The 19,534-nt window shown below is 42.6% G+C and overlaps 1 protein-coding gene across 1 annotated transcript in view; it reads left to right on the top strand.

Annotated features, from left to right (window-relative positions):
- NPAS2 (neuronal PAS domain protein 2) overlaps positions 1-19,534 on the top strand; it is a 106,251-nt gene that overhangs the window by 57,185 nt on the left and 29,532 nt on the right. Inside the window, exons 4-7 of the mRNA XM_042032977.1 lie at positions 2,128-2,219; positions 5,517-5,606; positions 11,750-11,870; positions 12,866-12,979. Coding sequence (XP_041888911.1) covers positions 2,128-2,219; positions 5,517-5,606; positions 11,750-11,870; positions 12,866-12,979 — 417 coding nt within the window. The remainder of the gene's footprint in view (positions 1-2,127; positions 2,220-5,516; positions 5,607-11,749; positions 11,871-12,865; positions 12,980-19,534) is intronic.

Here is a 19,534-nt window from a genome sequence, read left to right as displayed (position 1 = left end):
CACAAATGTCAATCTTACTGAGGTAATAATTGTAATGGCTCTGTCGTTAGAGTGCCGTTTCTCCTTAAATGAATTTTGGCCACAGACAAGATAGAATCATAGAATTGTTTAGGTTGAAAAAGACATTTAAGACCAGTGAGTCCAACCATTAACCTATGGTTTTGTACAGGAGGGGAAGACTAGGACATCTCAAGGTTTAATTGTTATATAGACTTTTTAAAAAATTATAGTAATAACTTACCTTTGTTTTTTAAGCTGCCCAAGGCAAAGGAAGATGTGAATATGCTCAATTATAAAGCTAAGCAAAAAAACAATCACCCAAGATTTAAAATAATTGTATAAGTGTAGCTGAAGGTCCAAATAATTTACTCCAAAAGGTGCTTTTTCTTGAAGAACAGCTAGGTAAAGAAAAGCTAACAGTCACAAATCCTTCCACAGCAATTAGGTCAAAATGTGACTGGAGTGCACTTGCTAAAAAAAGAAAATGTTATCTATTTTTTAACCAGATTAGTAGTCACACAATATAATACAAAACATCAGCATTTAAAATTGTTGATTATCTTCAGCGTGCTTTGGATCTGGTTTATTGAATGATATTTCCCTTTCATTTGGTAGGCTAAACCAAGATTTTAGTCATAACAGAGGAGGAGGTAAATTTTCAGATTTTTTCCTTCCTAAACAGCCTCCTTCATTATAATCCACAGAATCTCCCAAATCTCAAGTAATTCTCCCAACAGTCACCATTTCATGTACATTAGCTTTCCCAAGCTACAGGTCTGCTGAAAGTATCCTACGTTCTGAAACTACCTAAAAAAATCTGATGGACTCTTTTTCCTTAGTCTGGTTTTCAGTCCTGTGTGTAAAACCACGGGGGCTGTGGAGAGTTGCCGTGCTGCCAGTGACAGCCCCCAGCAGTGCAGAAAGCAAGTGGAACAAGCTGGTAGGAGCAAAGGGCTGTACCTCCACTAATACAGCCTGAACGGAGGCTTTGATTTCTTTCTCGCTGACAAAATGCACAGGCTCGTATAAATTTACTGTCTTTAGTATCATTTATCCATTTGATTTTCTCTGGCCAGTTTGCCTATGTGCTCTGAATAGGAAGCGTTGGGTGTTACATGCTCTGGAAGTGTTAATCAATAGGATTAATTAGCAGGAGGTGCTGAAAAGAGAAGACAGTCTGTGCTCAATGTCCCCTCACTGCTAGAGCTGAGTGAGGGAGCACTCCTAGAGAAGCAGAGTGAGCTTCAAACTAAACCAGCTCAAGTTTCTCTAAATTAGAGCTGTCCCCCAGAATCCTGTCTGACTCAGGCAGAACTAACATAGTGACTGTTTTCCAAAGGAAAACAGTGCAACCAGCTATCCAGTATGGTACCCAGTTTCAGTGCAAAGCTGTGAGTTGTTATCCCAGTGTGCCTGCACCCCTCCATGGAAAGTCTTTGGGGAGCAAGCCCTCTGCAGGCTGCTGTGGGGTCAGGATCGGATAACAGTGGGGCAGATCTCCTCTTGGTGCCTAATGGGCTGACAGCAGAGGGTACCCTGCTCTCCAGACAGAATTTGGGATGAGATGCTGGTGCTCCGTTCCTTCTCCTGGGCTGCCCTACACCACGTGGCTGAAGGTAGGCATGGGAGAGACTGGTGGCAGTAGCACCAGTGTAAAGCTGCTGCAAATGCTCGTGATTCTCTCTCCTTTTGGAAAACAGAGCAATAGCTCTGCAGTTTGGGGTCACAGCCCTTAGGGGCTCCTCTGAAGGAGCTTTCTTGCTGTTCCCTGTTTGGCACAGAAGCTATAAGCTGAACCCTCTCTAGCATCCTTATTGAAGCTGTAGATTGCAAATAGCAATTTGACATGTGCTAATCCTTGCCCTGATTTTAATTTCATGCAAAGTAGCTTTATCTTTTGATCAATACCCCAGTAATGCTGCTTGAGGCCAGTGGCCTTGTGAATACAGGCTCCCACTGAAGTCAGTACAAGTTGACTTGAGTAAAAAATGAGGAAAACATTTCAGGCTTGAAAACTGCAATTTTTGAATACAAAGGTTATTTCTCTCTTTTCATAGCAACTCATATGTAGTATTGCAGATGGAAGTTAATTTGAATTTTACAGATGTAAATGTTTCATTTGTCTAGAAGTCTCAGCACAGACAGAGATTTCTGAAATTCAGCAGGACTGGAAGCCTTCATTTCTCAGCAATGAAGAATTCACCCAGCTGATGTTGGAGGTAAACATGCATATATATATACCTTTCCTAATTTTGTCTAGCACTCATGGAAACACCCATGCATTTAGAATAAACTGTCATCTGCAGTTCCAAAAAAGAAAGTTTTGGGAACTGCTGTATTTGACCATCAAGCAGAGCTGTCACTGGGACAAGGGATTAAAGTCCCCACTTGTTGCTCTTCCCTCTCAGCGGTACCATTGCGCTGTGCTGCCCCAGCCTCCAAAGCTGTGCAGCGACTCCCAACAAGAGCAGTTCAGGGCAAAGATTCAAATCACAAGTTATATTTTATTTTTACAAACAGAGGTGAGGTAAAGGGCACATGGCCATTTTTCTCCTGTTCTTGGAAGGCGTTATTATCATCTAATATTTATGAAAACTAGCACCTGAAACGTGATGGTGTCGTGTCCCTCTAGTGCTAGGTGCTGTACAAGCAGATAAAGCCTGACAGCTCCTCTTGGCTTGATACAGTTAGTACTTCCACTCTGATTTGCAAGGCCCTTATCAAACACTTTTTATTCTTGCATTTTGCAATCATAGTTTTTAAATTATAGCATAGGTTTTTTAATGCTAACTGGGATCTGAAGGGAGGCGACTCAATGGTGTTTATGTAGGTTCAAAATGAAAAGCAAATGAGTTGCTAGAATGCATTTTTTCTCTCAGTAATAGCTCGAACTGCCTTTAGCAAGGGTCTTCTCCTGTACTAAACACATGGATGTTGCATGGCCCCACAGTGTCCTTTGAGAACAAGCTTGTTCTCTCACAAATCATGTGAACATGGCACATGATCCAGGCTCTGGTGGTGGTCAGGGAAGGATGTTGGGGAACAATTTCACCCACCAAGGAGTGGCATAAAGCCAGGGCGTGTTTCTGGCTCCCAGGGGCTGGCAGTCCCTTGGCCATTGCAATTTGTTGTGATGAGGCTCCCCTGGACCAATTTTATGAAACACTTTGCTCCCATTGCTCTGACAACCGCCCATTTCCATCTCAGTGCGCAGGAACTTAACCCACATAACTCCTTCAGTCTGCACTGAAATATGTCCCTCAGACTGCAATAAATTGGCTGTTTTGACAGGCTGGGCCTTTGTTGATTCTACTTGTATGCTACACAAATTTTAGATTAAAACAATCGCTTTTGGTTTCCCAGCTTATAAATCACCATCTTGCTACTGTGATTTTCCATGCCCTTCAAGATAACATTGGGTATTGGGATGTCCTGTTGTGCCAGATGTTCATCATTCCCTGCTATTTTGCCTTTCTACTAATCTTCTTTTATTAGCATTTGGACAAGACTGCTTGAAGTTTTTCCCATCCTGTTATTAAAAGATGAGAAGGGTTTTTTCCAAGCACTAATTCAAAAGACTCAAGGCATAATTGGCTGCAGTAATATATCAGCTTTCTTGAAAATGGCCTTTTCTTACCCCATTGAAAGGGCTGTCACCAAATTATAGTGAGCATTAGGCTCCGTTTGTCCATCTAGGACTGATGCAATAGTAAAACCTTTGAAGAGGAAAATGCTCTTTTAATGTTGGAATGTCCAGTCGCAAGTAAATAAAAATAGAATTATGTATGCACACATTAACTTGATTTTACCACAAAATTCTGATATGAATCACTGTGTATAATTTGCATTGGATATGAAATAAAGACCTGATTTTTTGAAAACTAACAACCTTCACCATAGTAACGTGCACGATCCAACTGCCTTGTAAAACCACTGCTCTTTTCTATGGGTTAACAGCTATCATGCTTTTTTAGAGAACAGCTTGAATGTACTGCACTAAAGAAAAACATATTCTCTGCACCTAGATTAACAAAATCAAACTAACTATAGCAGCTGGAGGGTTTTCAGAGATGCTAAGCACACACTCTTCTACTGGAGTATAAGTTATTGACTTGCTTTTCAAAGGACTGAAGCACTAGCAGATTCCCATTGACTTAAATAGTTGTGGGTGCTCAGCATTCTCTGGAAAAAGGAACATATGTTTGTGTCTTTATTCAAGGCTTTGTCTTTTCCTTTTTTTTTTTTTTTTTAACAATTAGCATTTCCCAGTGTTCTCAGAATTCTTTCCCTTATTGAAGTCAGTGGGGGGGAAGGATGTGCTGTGGCTTACAAGATCAGCTGCAAGTCTGGCTTGGAGGCAGGCCTGGATTTGCAGTATGGTTCTGTAACACTGTGGCACTCTGATCAGGCTGTTTGCAGTACACCTGTCTCCTGAGCAGGTGTGGCCACTGGAGTGTAGTCAAACCCTGCTCTGATTCAGCCGTGCTTGCAGTGCCTTTGCTGCTCAAATACTGCTGTCAATGCTGACTCCAGAACAACAGGGGACTGACAGGAAGGACCCAGACTTGCTCCACCTGAAGGCTTGGGGGCCTCACTGGTGACTCCCTAATGACAATGGGAAGGTTTTAATATATTGTCTGAGCACCTACTGTTGTGTCTTAATTTTTTGGAGTGTTCTCCTTAGAGTGATCTAAAGATCATGTAACTTTAGTTCACTCTGAGGAGAATGCCCCAAAAAATTAAGTTAGTCTTGCCTTAGATCTCAAAATCTACCTAGGTTTAATTTTGAACAAAACTTAGCTCAAAACTTGGCAGCTCAGACTAAAGAAGAGAGTCATTTTATAGGTGAAATTGCTCCTGTGCAGAGGGTGGGGATAATGCTGACATTTCCCTTCAGTCCTTAGGAGTGAAGGGGCTTACCACAAGATGGGACCAAAGTGAGGAAGAAACTCTGCAGAATGAATTTCTCTTGGAATGAGTAATCTAATACCATGCCCTTTAAAATAAATCACTCAATTAAAACTTAGGCTAAGGATTATTTGATCATTTGCATTGCTTTTACTTACATGAAAGCCCAGTAATATACAATGTTACATTAATACAAACTGAGATTTATGGGGTTTGTGGAGAAGTACCATTTTGAGATAGGACTGCATCCTTTCATCGTGCTTTGATATTTACACAGAGCTCAAATGTTCATTTTAATAACTTCCAAGGGATCCAGTCTTAGTCATTTTGCATTATTAAAATGTGTGATTAATTTAAAAACTGAGACATGAAATGTTCCTGTGAGCCCTTTGTTGCTTCAATAGTAGGTTTTACTAGACTACAAAGAGTCTTGTAAAAGTTAAATCAGACTGTAAAATCAGAGAATTACTGTTCTGCAACTTGAGATAACATTCCTGTAACTCGATAACAATATGGTGCCAAAGTCTGTTTGATCAACACATGATGAGATGTCCTGTTTACACCACTCATTCCTAGTAAAGCACTCTCGACTTGTCTGTTTTCCTTAGGCATTGGATGGCTTCATTATAGCAGTAACAACAGGTGGAAGCATCATCTATGTGTCTGACAGCATCACACCTCTTCTAGGGCATTTACCGGTGAGTAATTCTGGCATTGGCTTTTCCACCACACATGGTAGAATTGGGCACTGCATTTTTAGAAACAGATGTAAAAGGGTGCTGGGGGTGGTGTTTTCCTGAAAATGTAGTGAAGGAGTTTGTCCCTGCATTATGCTGGCTGCTGCTGTTGCTCAGCTCTGCATTCTCTCTGTTTGATTCATACCCTTCAGGTTTTTGTTGCTATGAGGCACTTCTTGAATGGAAAAAGCTCTGCAGGAATAATCTGGCCAGGGGAGGGACAGGGTGACCTGGCTGATCTTTTCCATCTCTGATTTCTAAGCTAGCAGAGAATAGCACCAGTGGTGCTGGCAGCCCAGTGAGGAGCTCGTTAAGGGCCTTATTCTGCTCCCGCAGAGGTAAAGGACAAAAACCCCACTGAATTTGGAGTTAGCCAGAGGCCTCTGACGAGCTCTCTCTGCAGCTCAGCTGTGCTTTCCCAAGGGGAGCGCAGCAGGAGGCGCTGCTGGAGCCGATGCTGGGTGTATCCCTACACCGGCCCAGCTGATGCTCAGTCTGGCACATTCAGCTTCTTTATCTGTGTGCTGCTGTGGGAGACACTCCCATGTGCGTTGTTGGCTTGGTTTGGAGGAGCAGGGGAGGGGGACTGCTCCAAACCCTGGTCCTGTTGCTAAGGCTGCTCTAGGGGAAATGGCACAATAATTATGGATTAATCCTCATGCTCATTTTTAGTATCCTGGTCTCAAATAAATACATGCCCAGGAGAAAAAATTAGCTGCCAAATCATTATTGTACTACCCCCTGCCATGTTCTTAAGAAAATTACAATTCTTTTTCTCTGATTTAGTTTTTCACCAAATATGTGTTATGTTTTCCACCCAGACAAATGTATTTCACACCACTACCTTGCTGGAATATGAACAAAAATTATTTTCTTCTGAGACAAAAGGAACTTGATGAAAAGGCAGCAGCTCCTGGTAAATGCAAAAATATTGCTATGCAACAACAGATTGAATGAGTCTATCTATTTCAATTTTCTTTCATCCTCAACAGTTAAGAAGACTAGTACTTGACTATTTTCTGGCATGGGCCTTCACTTCAAGGGTGGGGAGAGCTCTGTCCTGCACACAGGCTGTGGGGTTTTCATACACTTACTGTTTTCCATGAAATTTCCTTGTCTTTCATTATTTGGAGGTTTCATTGGTATCCCTTCCAAATCCTGATTCTGAGTGGAGATGGTAGATTTGCTTCAGGAAAGTATTCCTCCTCAGGAAGACACATTTCAGACCCTGTGCCTAAAATCTGAAGCCCTACTGAACATGGATAGATTCAGGTTCATAATTCCTGAGTTGGACCATCAGAAACTAAACTGTTTTTCTCTCCCAAAGACATGCCTTGTGTGATAATCTTACATGGCATCCAGCCCAAAATAAGGCTGGACATTACTTTTTATTTGTATAGAAGCAGCATGTGGCAGTCCAAGTCAGGGACCAGCCTGACTGGGCTGGAGGTGGAGAAGACCTTCCTGGAGCTGTTGGGGTGGTAATGGTTAACAACTGCCCCACCAGCCCACATATGCAGAAGGAGCATTCCAGAGGCCACAACTGAACAAGCAATAGAGGACTCTGCCTGCCCCAGGTCGGCAAATCGCTATGGCTGTGGGCAGGGGCCCAGCTGAGGGTGCATCTAGGTGCACACTGGGTATTTTAGTCCTCTGTTGCCCTTGCCATATGGGTTTTTTTAAGTTTTAAAACTGATCAGAGTGCTATCTGAAAAATCTATGTGGCTTATTTAGTTTACCTTGAGGATCTATTTGTAAGCTGAATTCAGTCACTGTTTGAGGGACAAAACACCAATTCTTTTCCCTCTGTGACAACAGGGAAAAAAATACTCTGCAAATCTGCCTTGAGCAATGAAAGGAAAGCAAAACTGGGCAGAATGCAGAGCAGGGCTCTCTGAGGGCCCCTGTTAAGAAAACTGATATATTTTCTCTCATTAAAATCATAGAAGTCTCCAATACTGAGAATAAATATATCCAGTTCTCTTTAAAACAGCTTCCCTTACTTCCATGGAGTATTTTCAAACACAAACTTCCCTTGTTGTAATTCTAAATTTTTTTTTTTAACAAGATCTGGAAGCTACTGCTAGGGTCAGTTGAGGTGGAGAGCTCTAGCTCACATGGTAAGGTTGACTCCAGCTGAAGTGAACTCATGGAAATCTGATCACAACTCTTAGCATTTGCCAGTCAGATGGTACACTATGACTCCAAGAATATGCAGTGTCTTGAGAAGGGTCCTTCCTGTCCCTTCCGGCCTGCTTTGCCAGAAGCTCCCTGACAGGGTTGAGATTCTCCCAGGGGAAGGTCTGTCTCCTCAGGGGCTACCCAGTAAAACTCAAGGAGCTGCTCTGCTGTGTTGGGTGCTTAAGGTAAACGTCAGGGTGGAAAAATCCAGGACATAGCACCTTACAGTGTATAAAAGTTATGCATGTTGTGTTGCTGTTACAGGGTAACAGTGGGAATCATTGCAGGACTTACAGGTTGATACAGGGGCCAAATAGCAGTACACAAGTGCATAGCCATCTTTATTTTTTGTGTTGATGGGAAAGAAACCTGTCCCATTTGCAGCCCTCCACCATCCCTTTCCTAGTGACCATGTTTGCTTAGTTCCTCTTCTTTTTCTCCCTACAGCAGGAGTTTTTCCTCCTAACCACTATCCCCCAACCCCCAGTAAAAGCAATGAAATCATGAGGAAGGAGTTCCATTTTGAAGTACAGCTGTTTCGTTGAAACCGCACAAATATTTTAACTATGCATCCCATTATTGCAGAACTTGATGTATTGTATTTGCAACAGACCAGCATCCATGTAGACAAAGGTGTTCTTTGTCTGCCTTAGCTTTCAGGAGCAAATACTCCGAAGTTTCTCTTAGCAGGATCCATAGATTTGAAGATGCAGAGTAGATTCCAGGCTTAGCAGCAAAGCTCTACATTAACCTAGTTCATCTAACAAGTCTACCCACAGTCACTGCAGTTTATCTTTTATCTGCTGTGCCTGTTGCATTCAGCAATGCTCTGTGGCTGTCTCAGCCAGTGGCACAGAACTGCCCACTGCAGAATAATTAGACAGAGCTACAAATCATTCCCCTCTAACTGATCGATTTTTATCACTGGTGGTCAAATTTTGTCAATAGAATCAGGTCAGAAAAGACCTGCAAAATCATCAACTCCAACCTTTGACCTAATACTACCATGCCCACTAAACCAAGCTGCAATGTCCACTCATTTTTTGAACGCTTCCAGGGATGGTGAGTCCACCACTTCCCTGGGCAGTGTCTTCCCATGCTTAATCACTCATTCATGAAGAAATTTTTCCTGATGTCCAGCCTGAACCTCCCCTGGTGCAGCTTGAGGCAATTTCCCCTTGTCTTGTCACTGCTTGCTGCAGAGAAGAGACCAATCTCCACCTCACCACAACCTCCTTTCAGATAGTTGTACGAGTGTGATGAGGTGTCCCCTGAGCCTCCTCTTCTCCAGGCTAAACAATTCTAACTCCCTTAGCTGCTCCTTGTAAGACCTGTGCTCCAGACCCTTCACCAGCTCCATTATCCTTCTCTGGACACGCTCCAGCACCTCAGTGTGAGTTGAATTGAGGGGCTCAGAACTGGACACAGCACTCAAGGTGAGACCTCACCAGTACCAAGTACAGGGGGAAAATCCCTGCCCTGGTCCCACTGGCCACACTATTGCTGATACAGGCCAGGATGCCATTGGCCTTCTTGGCCACCTGGTCACACACTGGCTCATGTTCAGCTGCTGCTGACCAGCACCCCCATGTCTCTTTCCACTGGGCAGCTTTCCAGCCACTCTGTCCCCAGCCTGTAGCGCTGCGGGGGTTGTTGTGACCCAAGGGCAGGATGTGGCACTTTGCCGTGTTGGACCCTCATGCAACTGGTCTCGGCTCTTTGATCCAGTCTATCCAGATCCCTTTGCAGAGCCTATCTGTCTCACCACTCACCTTTTTACCATGACACCAGATGTCTGCTCTTTGGGTCTGGTGCAGAATTAGCTCTGAATAGCTTGCTTGGCATTTTCTACAGTTCCAGTGAGACCATGAAATATTTGCTTCCATCTCTCTATTTGACTTAGCAATGTATTCTGGATTGACATATTGATTCAAGAGCATTGTTGGAGTCTTGATCTGTACAAGATCCAGAAATTCTGTTCTGTGCACTATTTTGCAGGTGTGCCAAACCTCTGCAAGAGGCAAGAGTTGTGAAACACAGTAAGAAGTAGAAACCTTAGCATTTTTTTCAAACTCATTTAAAAAAAGTTGGTACTTCCTAAGAGCAAAGATGCAACCCAAATATTAAATTGTGGATATGGTACATGATGGCAGCAAAAACTGTGAATACCAGGACTTGCAAATCAACGAATACCTGGTGCTCAGGGTGAGAGGTTGCTCTGAGGGGGTGTGTGGTCTCTTGCAACTCCAACCACAGGTGTAGTCACAGGCCTCTGCAGCTATCACCTCAAACAGAAACAGCAGTGCAGAACTAATCAGAGGTTTGGAATTGGAGCTTGGTCTCAGTATGGAGACAAATGGTTTCAGTTAGAGGAATGGTGATGGCTCACATCTAGTCTTCCTGCAGTTACTGCAGAGTAGATGGGAGATTAATTAACCTGGTGGTATCATTATTGTTTACAAGTAGAAAGGGAATGAGAAGGAAAAAATTCATTTCTGAGATTGCACCTAAGCCTTGAACAGAACTCATCACTGTAGTTTCCTGTCAAAGGCTCTTTCTTCATATGCATATATATCAGTAGGATTCGTATTAATAAGATATAAACTAAAGTCACAAAAATTATTTTCAAGTGTTCTTCACAACAGGAATATTCAAGTAATGAGCATATATAATACTTATAACTGAAGCATCTAAAGTGATATATTCTCATCAAGGTGTCTGCATAAAACATAGCACTCTGATTTTTAAAGTCTACTCTACGACTTTCACTCTAAACGGGAATTCCACACAGAAAAGCCAGCATGGATAGAAAGCAGATGGAAACCAAAGCACAATCTTACATAAATAAGTGATGGTTAATGACTTGCCAGTCTCATACAGAGCTTACATGTTTTCAGCATGACTGTACAGTCTGATAGCAGCTGCTCTGAGGACACACAAAGCTGTGTCAGTGTGCCAGCTCAGCCTGAGGTAGTCTCAAGTGGGACGGATGTAAGTCGATGCCATTGGAGAGTCACTTTACCTCAGGCTTCCTTTCAGATACACTCTGCTAGTGTAGGGTTAGTCACCACGCTGAGCATAGGGAGACCTTCCTCTTGGCAGCCCGTGACAGACTCTTTGTCTTCTGCCTGGGCCACCCATGGCCTTTTGCACAAATTCATCTCCTCTTTCCATTCCCAAATCTCAGTTCGTAGATTTTGGATGGATTTCAGGTTCATGCCAGCTGATCATAGGGCTGGAGGCACATGGACATTCAGCTCATGGCTGGCCAGAGGGAGGGCTTGTGTTGGTGGTACTGTAAAGTTCCCCTCCCTGGGGACTAACTGCTGTAAAGTCATGTCCAGACTTGGAAGTTTCTCCCCCCTTTCTCCCTGCTCCCACCTGCCAGGAGGCAGGGAGTGGGGAACAAAGCCTGCCACCCCAAGGGCACTTCCCAGGACCTGAGGAGATCTCCCCAGGAAGGGACTGGATTTGGGACTGACCTGGCTGGCTCAGGGTGACTCTCAGCCTCACTGCTCCTGCAAGTCAGGCTCTGTCAGGGAGAGAACAAATTGCAGTGATCCACAGCAGGCCGGTGCACAGAGCTTTGCAGCAGTATGGGGAGCCAGACACCCATTTTCCAGCCCACTCTCAGATCTCATCATTTAATCGTGTGGACATACCTGCTGCATCTGATGGTCTCTGAGAAATATTAAATCTTGCTGAGTGCTGAGACTTAATCTGATGACCAGCCCACAGATAAATGGCTACTCAGTTTGTCCAACAGCTTCCCCCCTGTTTTAGACTTTGTCAGGAGTCCCTGGAAACGTGTGAGGAAACTCCTGTCAAATGCCACAGGCTTTGTATCAACCTTGTTGCACATCTCTGCAAGCGTTGCTTGTTGTGATATTTCTGTTTGTCTCAAAAGTTACTTCTCTTTGCAGTGTGATGTGTTGGATCAGAATCTGTTAAACTTCCTCCCAGAACAAGAACACTCAGAAATTTATAAGATGTTATCTTCTTGTATGCTTATGACAGATTCTGCCTCATCGGATTACCTAAAAAGTAAGTTTCATTTTATCTTCTCTAGTAAATGAGGAGGATAAAAAATTTTCTCACAGAAAGAGTTTTTTATGTCATGTGCAATAAAAAAATTAGGTTCATAGCCTTTCAAAAATATCTTGCCACCTTTGGTTCTATTTTTAAATGAAACTCTTTGCCTTTATTTTACCAGGCTAAGACTACTTGCAGTTATGTTAATTATTAAATATCATATCATTTGAGACACCTAAGGAAAATAGGTTAGCCGATGGAAACTGAGAGTTCACCTGAGACAAATCACATCTTAATTGATATTTCAGCCTGTTCAAGTAAGATGTTGTTCAGAGATAAGCTAATGTGGCATACCTTTGGTTCACCTTATAGTTGAAAAATACCTCTAAAACCATTGTAATTCTTTTTCAAATTGAATTTTGTTTTTCTTAGAAATGTTTTTACTTCTTTGGCCTTACTCAGTCTAGGAGGTAAGCTGTAGAAAACCAGAAAACACGCAATGCTGTAAGATGTCCAGCTGCTCAATCTACTGTATCATACAAAACCTGCAGCTGATAGCTAATATGCCAAAGTTAATTTAATAGATATTTTGAGGTAATTAAGCATAGTTTTCCAACACAAGATGTAGAACAGCTGTGACTTGTGAGAAGCCTAAACAGAAAAAAGCAGTAAGTGAAGGACCCAGTTCTCTCTCTTGCTACGCCGAGGCTGTGGCTGTGTAACTCCTGTGATGAGGTGGTGTCAGAGAAGGGCGAGTCATTCTCCGAGGCTGTCCCTGAGCTGCAGGCAGGCCTGTGCACAGCGCTGAGCAATCTGCATCCCTGCAAGGCGCTCCCTTGCGGAGGCTCTGATCCTGCAATGTATAGCACATCGGTGTTGAGGACTCCTGAGTGGTAACAAGCTGCTCTTGTGCTGCCAGTTGCAAGATTGGGGTTGAAAGACACCATTGGTTGTGTTTAGCTTAAATAGTATATTTATTTCTTCTTCTTCTTCTTTTAACAATCCAGCTGACAATGAACTAGAGTTTTATTGTCATCTTCTGAGAGGAAGTTTGAACCCAAAGGAATTTCCAACATATGAATACATAAAATTTGTAGGAAATTTTCGGTCTTACAGCAATGGTAAGCTTTAATTGTTGTATAAATGTTACTTTAGCTGTGTAAAATAAAATATAAATATTGCTCCATTGAACAAGACAGGCTTTTAACTGACAGAACTATTTTTAACATTATGGGATAAATTTTGCTTCACACGCATCTCGTGGCTGAGTTGCAATAGCTGGATGAATACATGTGATGAGTGAAATTGTGTTAGTTGCTTTTATTACTGCCCTTCACTTGCAGTGATCCTGGACTCTGGGTAAGTTTGCAAATAATGATGGCTTTAGCAGAGGGTTTTATTTGTGCTCACTAATACTGTGTGCTAAGACCCCACTTATCAGCAAAATTATAATCTTGCTACTTTATCTGCTGGTTTACATTAAACACAAAGTCTGTGCCAGAACTGATAACCTGCCAAATCTGCCTTCTCACCTTCTCTGCAAAATCTTGGGGAAAGGCAGCCATGCCACGTGGCATCAGAACGGCTGAGGACACTGCCACCCACCTCCCTCTCCAGCTGCCATTTTGCATTCCTCACCAGCACTGCAGAATCCAATACTCTCCAAAAAAAGGGAAGAAATGCAGTCAGCATAGTCACTAATGCACCACAGTCAGTCCAGGAAAAGCATCTTTCAAGGGATGAAGAGCAGATTTCCACCTCACCCGTTCTCTAACAAACAGATTGCTGCACGGCCATTAGTGTCAGAAATGACATACTCTTTTATTACTTTCCTTCTCCTGCCTGCCCAAGTTTGCTTTAGTTACTTGCCTGACTGAACTCCAGAGTGGCATTTCCAAAGTTGCTGGTATTGTGCCAAATAGGTCATCCTCTGCAAAAAAATTCCCCACCGTGCTTTCCAAAAACTGCACGCCACACTGTGAAAAAAAGTCCCTGTCCCCATTTAACTTTCTGCTTTTGCTCCACATGACTAGAATAGAAACCTACGTGCAGGATGGAGATATGTATTTCTTGTTTGGTGCCATCTGATTTGAGGCTCTATTTGTATAAAAAAATGTAGCTGCCTGTATGCTTTCTAGTTTGAATGAAGTGAAATGCGCCTGCCTGACAGACGCGCACACCAAGCTGTTCTGTTTTCTAGAGCAGAAACCGGATTTCAGGTGCTGACTCATAAGGATACATTTCTACCAGGGGAATTTCTGATCCATTTTCTTCAAGGATTTTCAGCCCTTTATTTTGGCACAACCCTAATATTGCCCCCTTACCCATTAGAATTTCACATCCCAGCAATTTTATTAGTGGCTATTTCTCAGAAGAATGATAAAACTTACATTACAGATATCTTCCCTAGCTTAATGCATAGAAACTAAATGGGAACATATTGATTTCAGAAGACACCAAATCATTTTCCAAAGATCCCATCTTAATAGCTTTCAAACAAGTCATGTGCTTTCTGCTTCACATTTTTTTCCCCTTTGTGCCACTTTTTTCTAAATCTTCCACTTTATTTTGTCTCTTCCACTTTCTTCTCATCTCTGCTGCAGTCTGACCCTCTGAGACAGGGAGGGGACAGTCTTAGCCTGGCTTTGTGAGATCGTGCCTCCTGGCCCCCTTGCCATGTGACTTCAGGTTCGCCAGTTCAGTGCAGAGCCTGATGGAAATGCTTCACCTGTGCTTGTCCAGAACTGCTCCCCTTTGGCTGGGAGTCACCCCCATGGCTGCCTCCCAGCAAAGGTGGAAGGAAGCACACCAGACTCACAAGTAGCAGCAGCAAACTCTTTGCTTGGGGCTGATACCCTTGGCTCACAGAGTGAGCAGCCAGAGGAGGGCACAGAACTCCGGAGAGTCTGTTGTTGGATCAACCAGGGTCCTTGCACCAGCCAGCTGCACCCTGAGCAACACATGGGAGAACCAGCTCAAATGAGCACCATATGAACGCAGCCACCCTTTGGGCAAGCCACCCAAGGGCTGGGGTGCTTTGGCACAGGGACTTGTGGCACAGACAACTTTGAGCATCTGGTGGGTGTGGTAGTGGGCTGGGTTCTTGCCTCTGCTTGGCCCACAGTTATCAGGCACCATCCCCCCAGCCCATGCACCTCAGGGCTGTCACCTGTTGGACCTGATAGTAATTACCTCCTTTTCCTCCTGTTAAATAAATACCCCTTCTCCCGTCACCTGTCTTCCAGGTGTGAGGCCAAGTGGGCAAGAAAGAAAGTGGTGGGAAGGGCAGTGGGAGAGACACGTATCACTCAGAGGAGCATTTGTCCTATATGCATAGGATCAGCTGGCCCAAATCCTGCTTTTTGGAGGTGTTTGTGAAGGAAAGATTCTAAGCTAAAGATAAGAAAAGAGTTAGCTGGGGGAGAAAGACAGAAATTGCAAATTAGGCTTAATTAGCAGGAGACATTCCTTATGAATGTATTGAAGAATGTTTTTCCCTGTAGCTTTTCACAGCAGTGGAAGTGCGAGCATGTTTTTACACATGGGAGACTGATACAGGATGTTCTTTAAATACAAATCTTGCCGTTCCTTTTTAGCTACCCAATGCCAACTCCTACCTTTGTTTCCAATGGTTTGCTGAGCATACTCTGAGCCCACTCTGCCTGCGTGTTCCTGCCAGAGCGATGCCAGAGCCTCTGTGGCCAGGGAAGTTCTTTTATCCCTGGGCAGGCTGTATCCTATCAGGATACTTAGCTATTCCTTTGTCGTTTATGTAGGGTCATAACAGCAACAGCCCTAGTAAATCTGTCACCATTCCTTCTCATTTAACCTTTGCTAATGTTTTTAAGAACTGGTAGGTCCTCCTTCACCCCCTTTAACAGAAATGTCACTATCTTTATTCTACTTCCACATAACCTTTAATGTAACCTCCTTTGAATTATCATCTTCTTAGGCTTATTTTATTATTGTTCATTGCTCATACAGTGGTGGTGCTTGGGGCAAGGGGGTCATGCACGTGGATTCGCAGTCACCTTGCCCCCCTCCCTCCTCCTTCGTACCTTCTCCATTGACCGCATTGTGACTTATGGCTGAGAACATCATACAGGGATGGGTTTGAATGGATTAATTTGAAGGACTGTGGCTTAGAAAGCCAGTTAGGGGCTTAGCTGCTCTCCCTAACTTTAATGGGAGCTCTGGGGCTTTAAATGGTGTTGTACTGAGATGCCAAAGATAATTTTTTTGATGCTAAAGTAGAACAAACACCTGATATCTGCCAAGGGGACTTATCACCAGAATTGCCGTCAGGAAGCTAGATCACACACAATCTACATTGAACCCATGCTACTCCTGCAGAGGAGCAATCACAGGCATCTTCACTGATCTCAGAAGAGGAAAGGACATGCATGTACAGGGCCCAGAAATTGCTCAGGAAAGCTCTCGTAGTTCACAGCATGTATTCAGTCTTTCAGGAGATCACTGTCCCTGGAGCTCCTGGGCTCAGGTATAGCTGCAGGCTAGAGGAGCTGCACAGCCCAGTGCCAGGGTTAACAACAGCATGCACACTTGGACTGGTCCTGGGGAGTCAGTACTCTGCAACCCCTGCTGCAGAACATTTCTGCAGTTGTATCTACACCAGGGACGTGACACGAGCTGCCTGCATGAGTGAATCCCCATTGCATTGGCTGTGCCCAAGCGAGAGCAGCCGACCAGCGAAACAGCAATGCAAGCTGCGCAGAGCGCCTGCATGAGTCACTGGCTGTGCTAAATCATATACAAGAGATTTGATTTTCCATTTGGGAGGATTATATAATCAGCATTAATTAAGCTTCAATGAGAAAAGCAGGACTGTAACCTGAAGATTCAGTAATCCTGCGAGAGGAGAGGAGGTGGCCCATGGGCCACTCAGACAAGGAAGGTAGAGTTTCTTTCTGTTTCTGCGAGAGATGCCTACTTGCTGTCAGATCATCCGGGTTGTTTTTGGGCTTTTTTGCAAATAGGAACTCTGTCTAGTATTTTTATATATTTCAGGTTCTGGGTCTGTAGCCCAGATTTTAACGAGAGACATGAATGTCTGCAAACATCTGAGGGAGCCAAGTGCATCACTGTACCTATTGCCCAGTAGTGCTTGATAAGAGAGAGAGTCATATCAGCATCACCAATGAATAACGCAGTGGCTCACATCCTGTCTTGCCTGAGGGCTGAGGGGAAAGGCAAGTAATAAAGGTAACCCTCCCCAAAAGTCCAAGGAAATGCTCAGCTCCTGATATAAAATGTCAAATTGAGTGAGAATAAATTATTTTACAAAGCCGCTTAATAGCTCACTCTGATAAGAAATGATAAGGGGGACTGGATTTATCCCTCCTGTGAAAATTGTTTGTACGTTTGCAAACAGACAAAGATCTCTCATAATTATATATCCAAATATTGGCGCTGGTATCCTCTTTCTGAAGTGACACACTTACTTAAAGACTCCTGAAAGGGACAAAACCAGAGTCCGCACTTTCAAAGACTTCACCAATATAAAAAAGGACCACCAGCATCTTTTAGGTGATAGATCTGTCCTTTCATCCAAAATGCCTGAAGCTTTTCTCTTGAAGAAGAAGATAACCATTATGTGAAAAGGCTTCCTAATCAAGTAATATAATATTATAGTGGAATTTAAAATTGTGCATTTTTGTTTCCAATTACATGGAAATTCAGGAAGTATCTGGTTACTGAATGCTAATAATAGCAGATACTCTACTGTTAGCTGATACATCTCTCAGATATTATAATAATAATAAACATCAAGAAAATTACTATGCTGAAGAGAAAAAAAATCTTAACTCTCAGAACAAATATTGAATCTGAATTTGTTTTTAAAAGATATAAACAGTTTATACAGAAGATACATTGATCTTGAGCCTCCATAAGTATATGCTGAAACATCTGAAACAAGAATAACTCAATCCAAAATGAATGTTTTGATCAGAACCAAGAACCGCACGTTATTATTTTCTATTAACAATATCATAGAAGCTGCAGCTAACAATATGCAGCACTCATGCTAGGCTCTCTATGCAAGGAGAAGACACCATTCCTGTCCTAAGGAATCTGCTTGGGATTCATATCAACACAGGATGGCCAGGGGAGAAACAGGAGGAGGAAAGAGGAGAGAGTAGATCAAAGTGGACAGGTGATGTATGGACACTGTCACTGTTACTCATCTACATAGCTACTGAGATCAGTCTGGCTTGCCACCAGCACTTTAGATTTCTTCATTATATCTATTAATTGCCAAATATTCTGTTTATCTATGGCCTGAATTAATTTATATGAAACAATTTTGATTTTATTCTGGTCTGTTTGGCTTGTATTTTTTGAAATCACTGTTCAGTTTGTTTGACAGCCACTAAGACTGGTTCTTTAAACATTAACATCTCCTGACAAAATAGGAAGGAGGGATTTCTTCTTTCACATGGGAGGTTTGCTATCTTAGGAAGATTATGTTTTACACATTCCAAGTTGAAGTAAGATGACCGAGCAACTGACTGCTGTACTATTATTAACTGAATGAAGTGGCATCTGGGGTTTTTCAAAACATGTTTTCATTCATTTCATGTGGCATGATTTCTACCCCTAAGGATAAAAATCCTTTTGTCTGTGATAGTTAAGGGCTTGGTTCCTTGTATATATTATTTATTTTCAACATTCTCCATATAGGTAAATCAATATCTTTCTATCTTATGAGATATTTGCAGGTATTTAATCCTTCTACAAAAGAATTTTGTGGTAGCTCTAGGAGCAGCAGGTGTGATAGGTAACCACAAGAACTATTAAAGTTCATGCTAAGGAGCATTAGCTAGCTGATATATATGAGACAACTGTTTCACCTTTCTGATTATGTATTTAGCTTTGTCACATGACCTTCTGATTCCTTACTCAAGGTATTTTGTCTTGATCATTTAATTGTGAAACACACAGGCCCTCATTTACCCAAGCCCACCTGTCTATGGCCAACCTAACGTTTTCATTAGGCATCTTCTGACAAAAGCACTCCAAGCCCTATATTTGACTTAAAAATGTTAATATCACCATATCCTCAGGTTTGGTGCTATATTTTCTGTTCCACTATTTTTCTGTGGTGCTCTCAGAAAGTTTGCTACTGAACTTTGCTACCTCAAGATGATGTGTTTCTTTTAAAGAGACTTGGAGAATCATAAAGTATGATTTTTCAGAAGGCATGTTTAAAAAGGTTATACCAGGATTGTATTTCTTAAAAAATTCATGTAATGATCTCTTTTTTTAACTACACTTCAAAATTCATCAATCAAAAAAGGTTGAAATTCACTGACCAGCTGCAAAAGCAGAGCAAAGCAGGCTGTGCAGATAGAGCTGTGGAAAGAGCAGATACCAACAACCTAAGTCAGGCAGCAAAATAATTCAGAAGCAAATGTGAGTGTTTTTTTTTCTTTCAGTTATTTGTAGTTGTCATTTTCAGATGGAGATGTATTTTACAATGTGGTGGCTACCTGCCTGCATCATTGAGGCTTTTAATGCTCTGGACTTTGTCAAAGGCAGCTGAGTATGAGATGGCACAGTAGCTGTTCAAAGACAGGATAACTTCCAGCCAGGCCAACTCCGTCTCATCTCTTTGGGCTTATTCATTCACTGCTGCTTAAGTTCATCATTTCCAT

Source organism: Corvus kubaryi, unplaced genomic scaffold, assembly GCF_017639235.1.
Source record: "Corvus kubaryi isolate FWS band 111438036 unplaced genomic scaffold, C.kubaryi_AGA036_p1.0 133, whole genome shotgun sequence".
In the NCBI taxonomy this organism is placed as follows: domain Eukaryota; kingdom Metazoa; phylum Chordata; class Aves; order Passeriformes; family Corvidae; genus Corvus; species Corvus kubaryi.
Note: the sequence above shows the minus strand (reverse complement) of the source record. Positions and strands in the feature narration are given on the sequence as shown.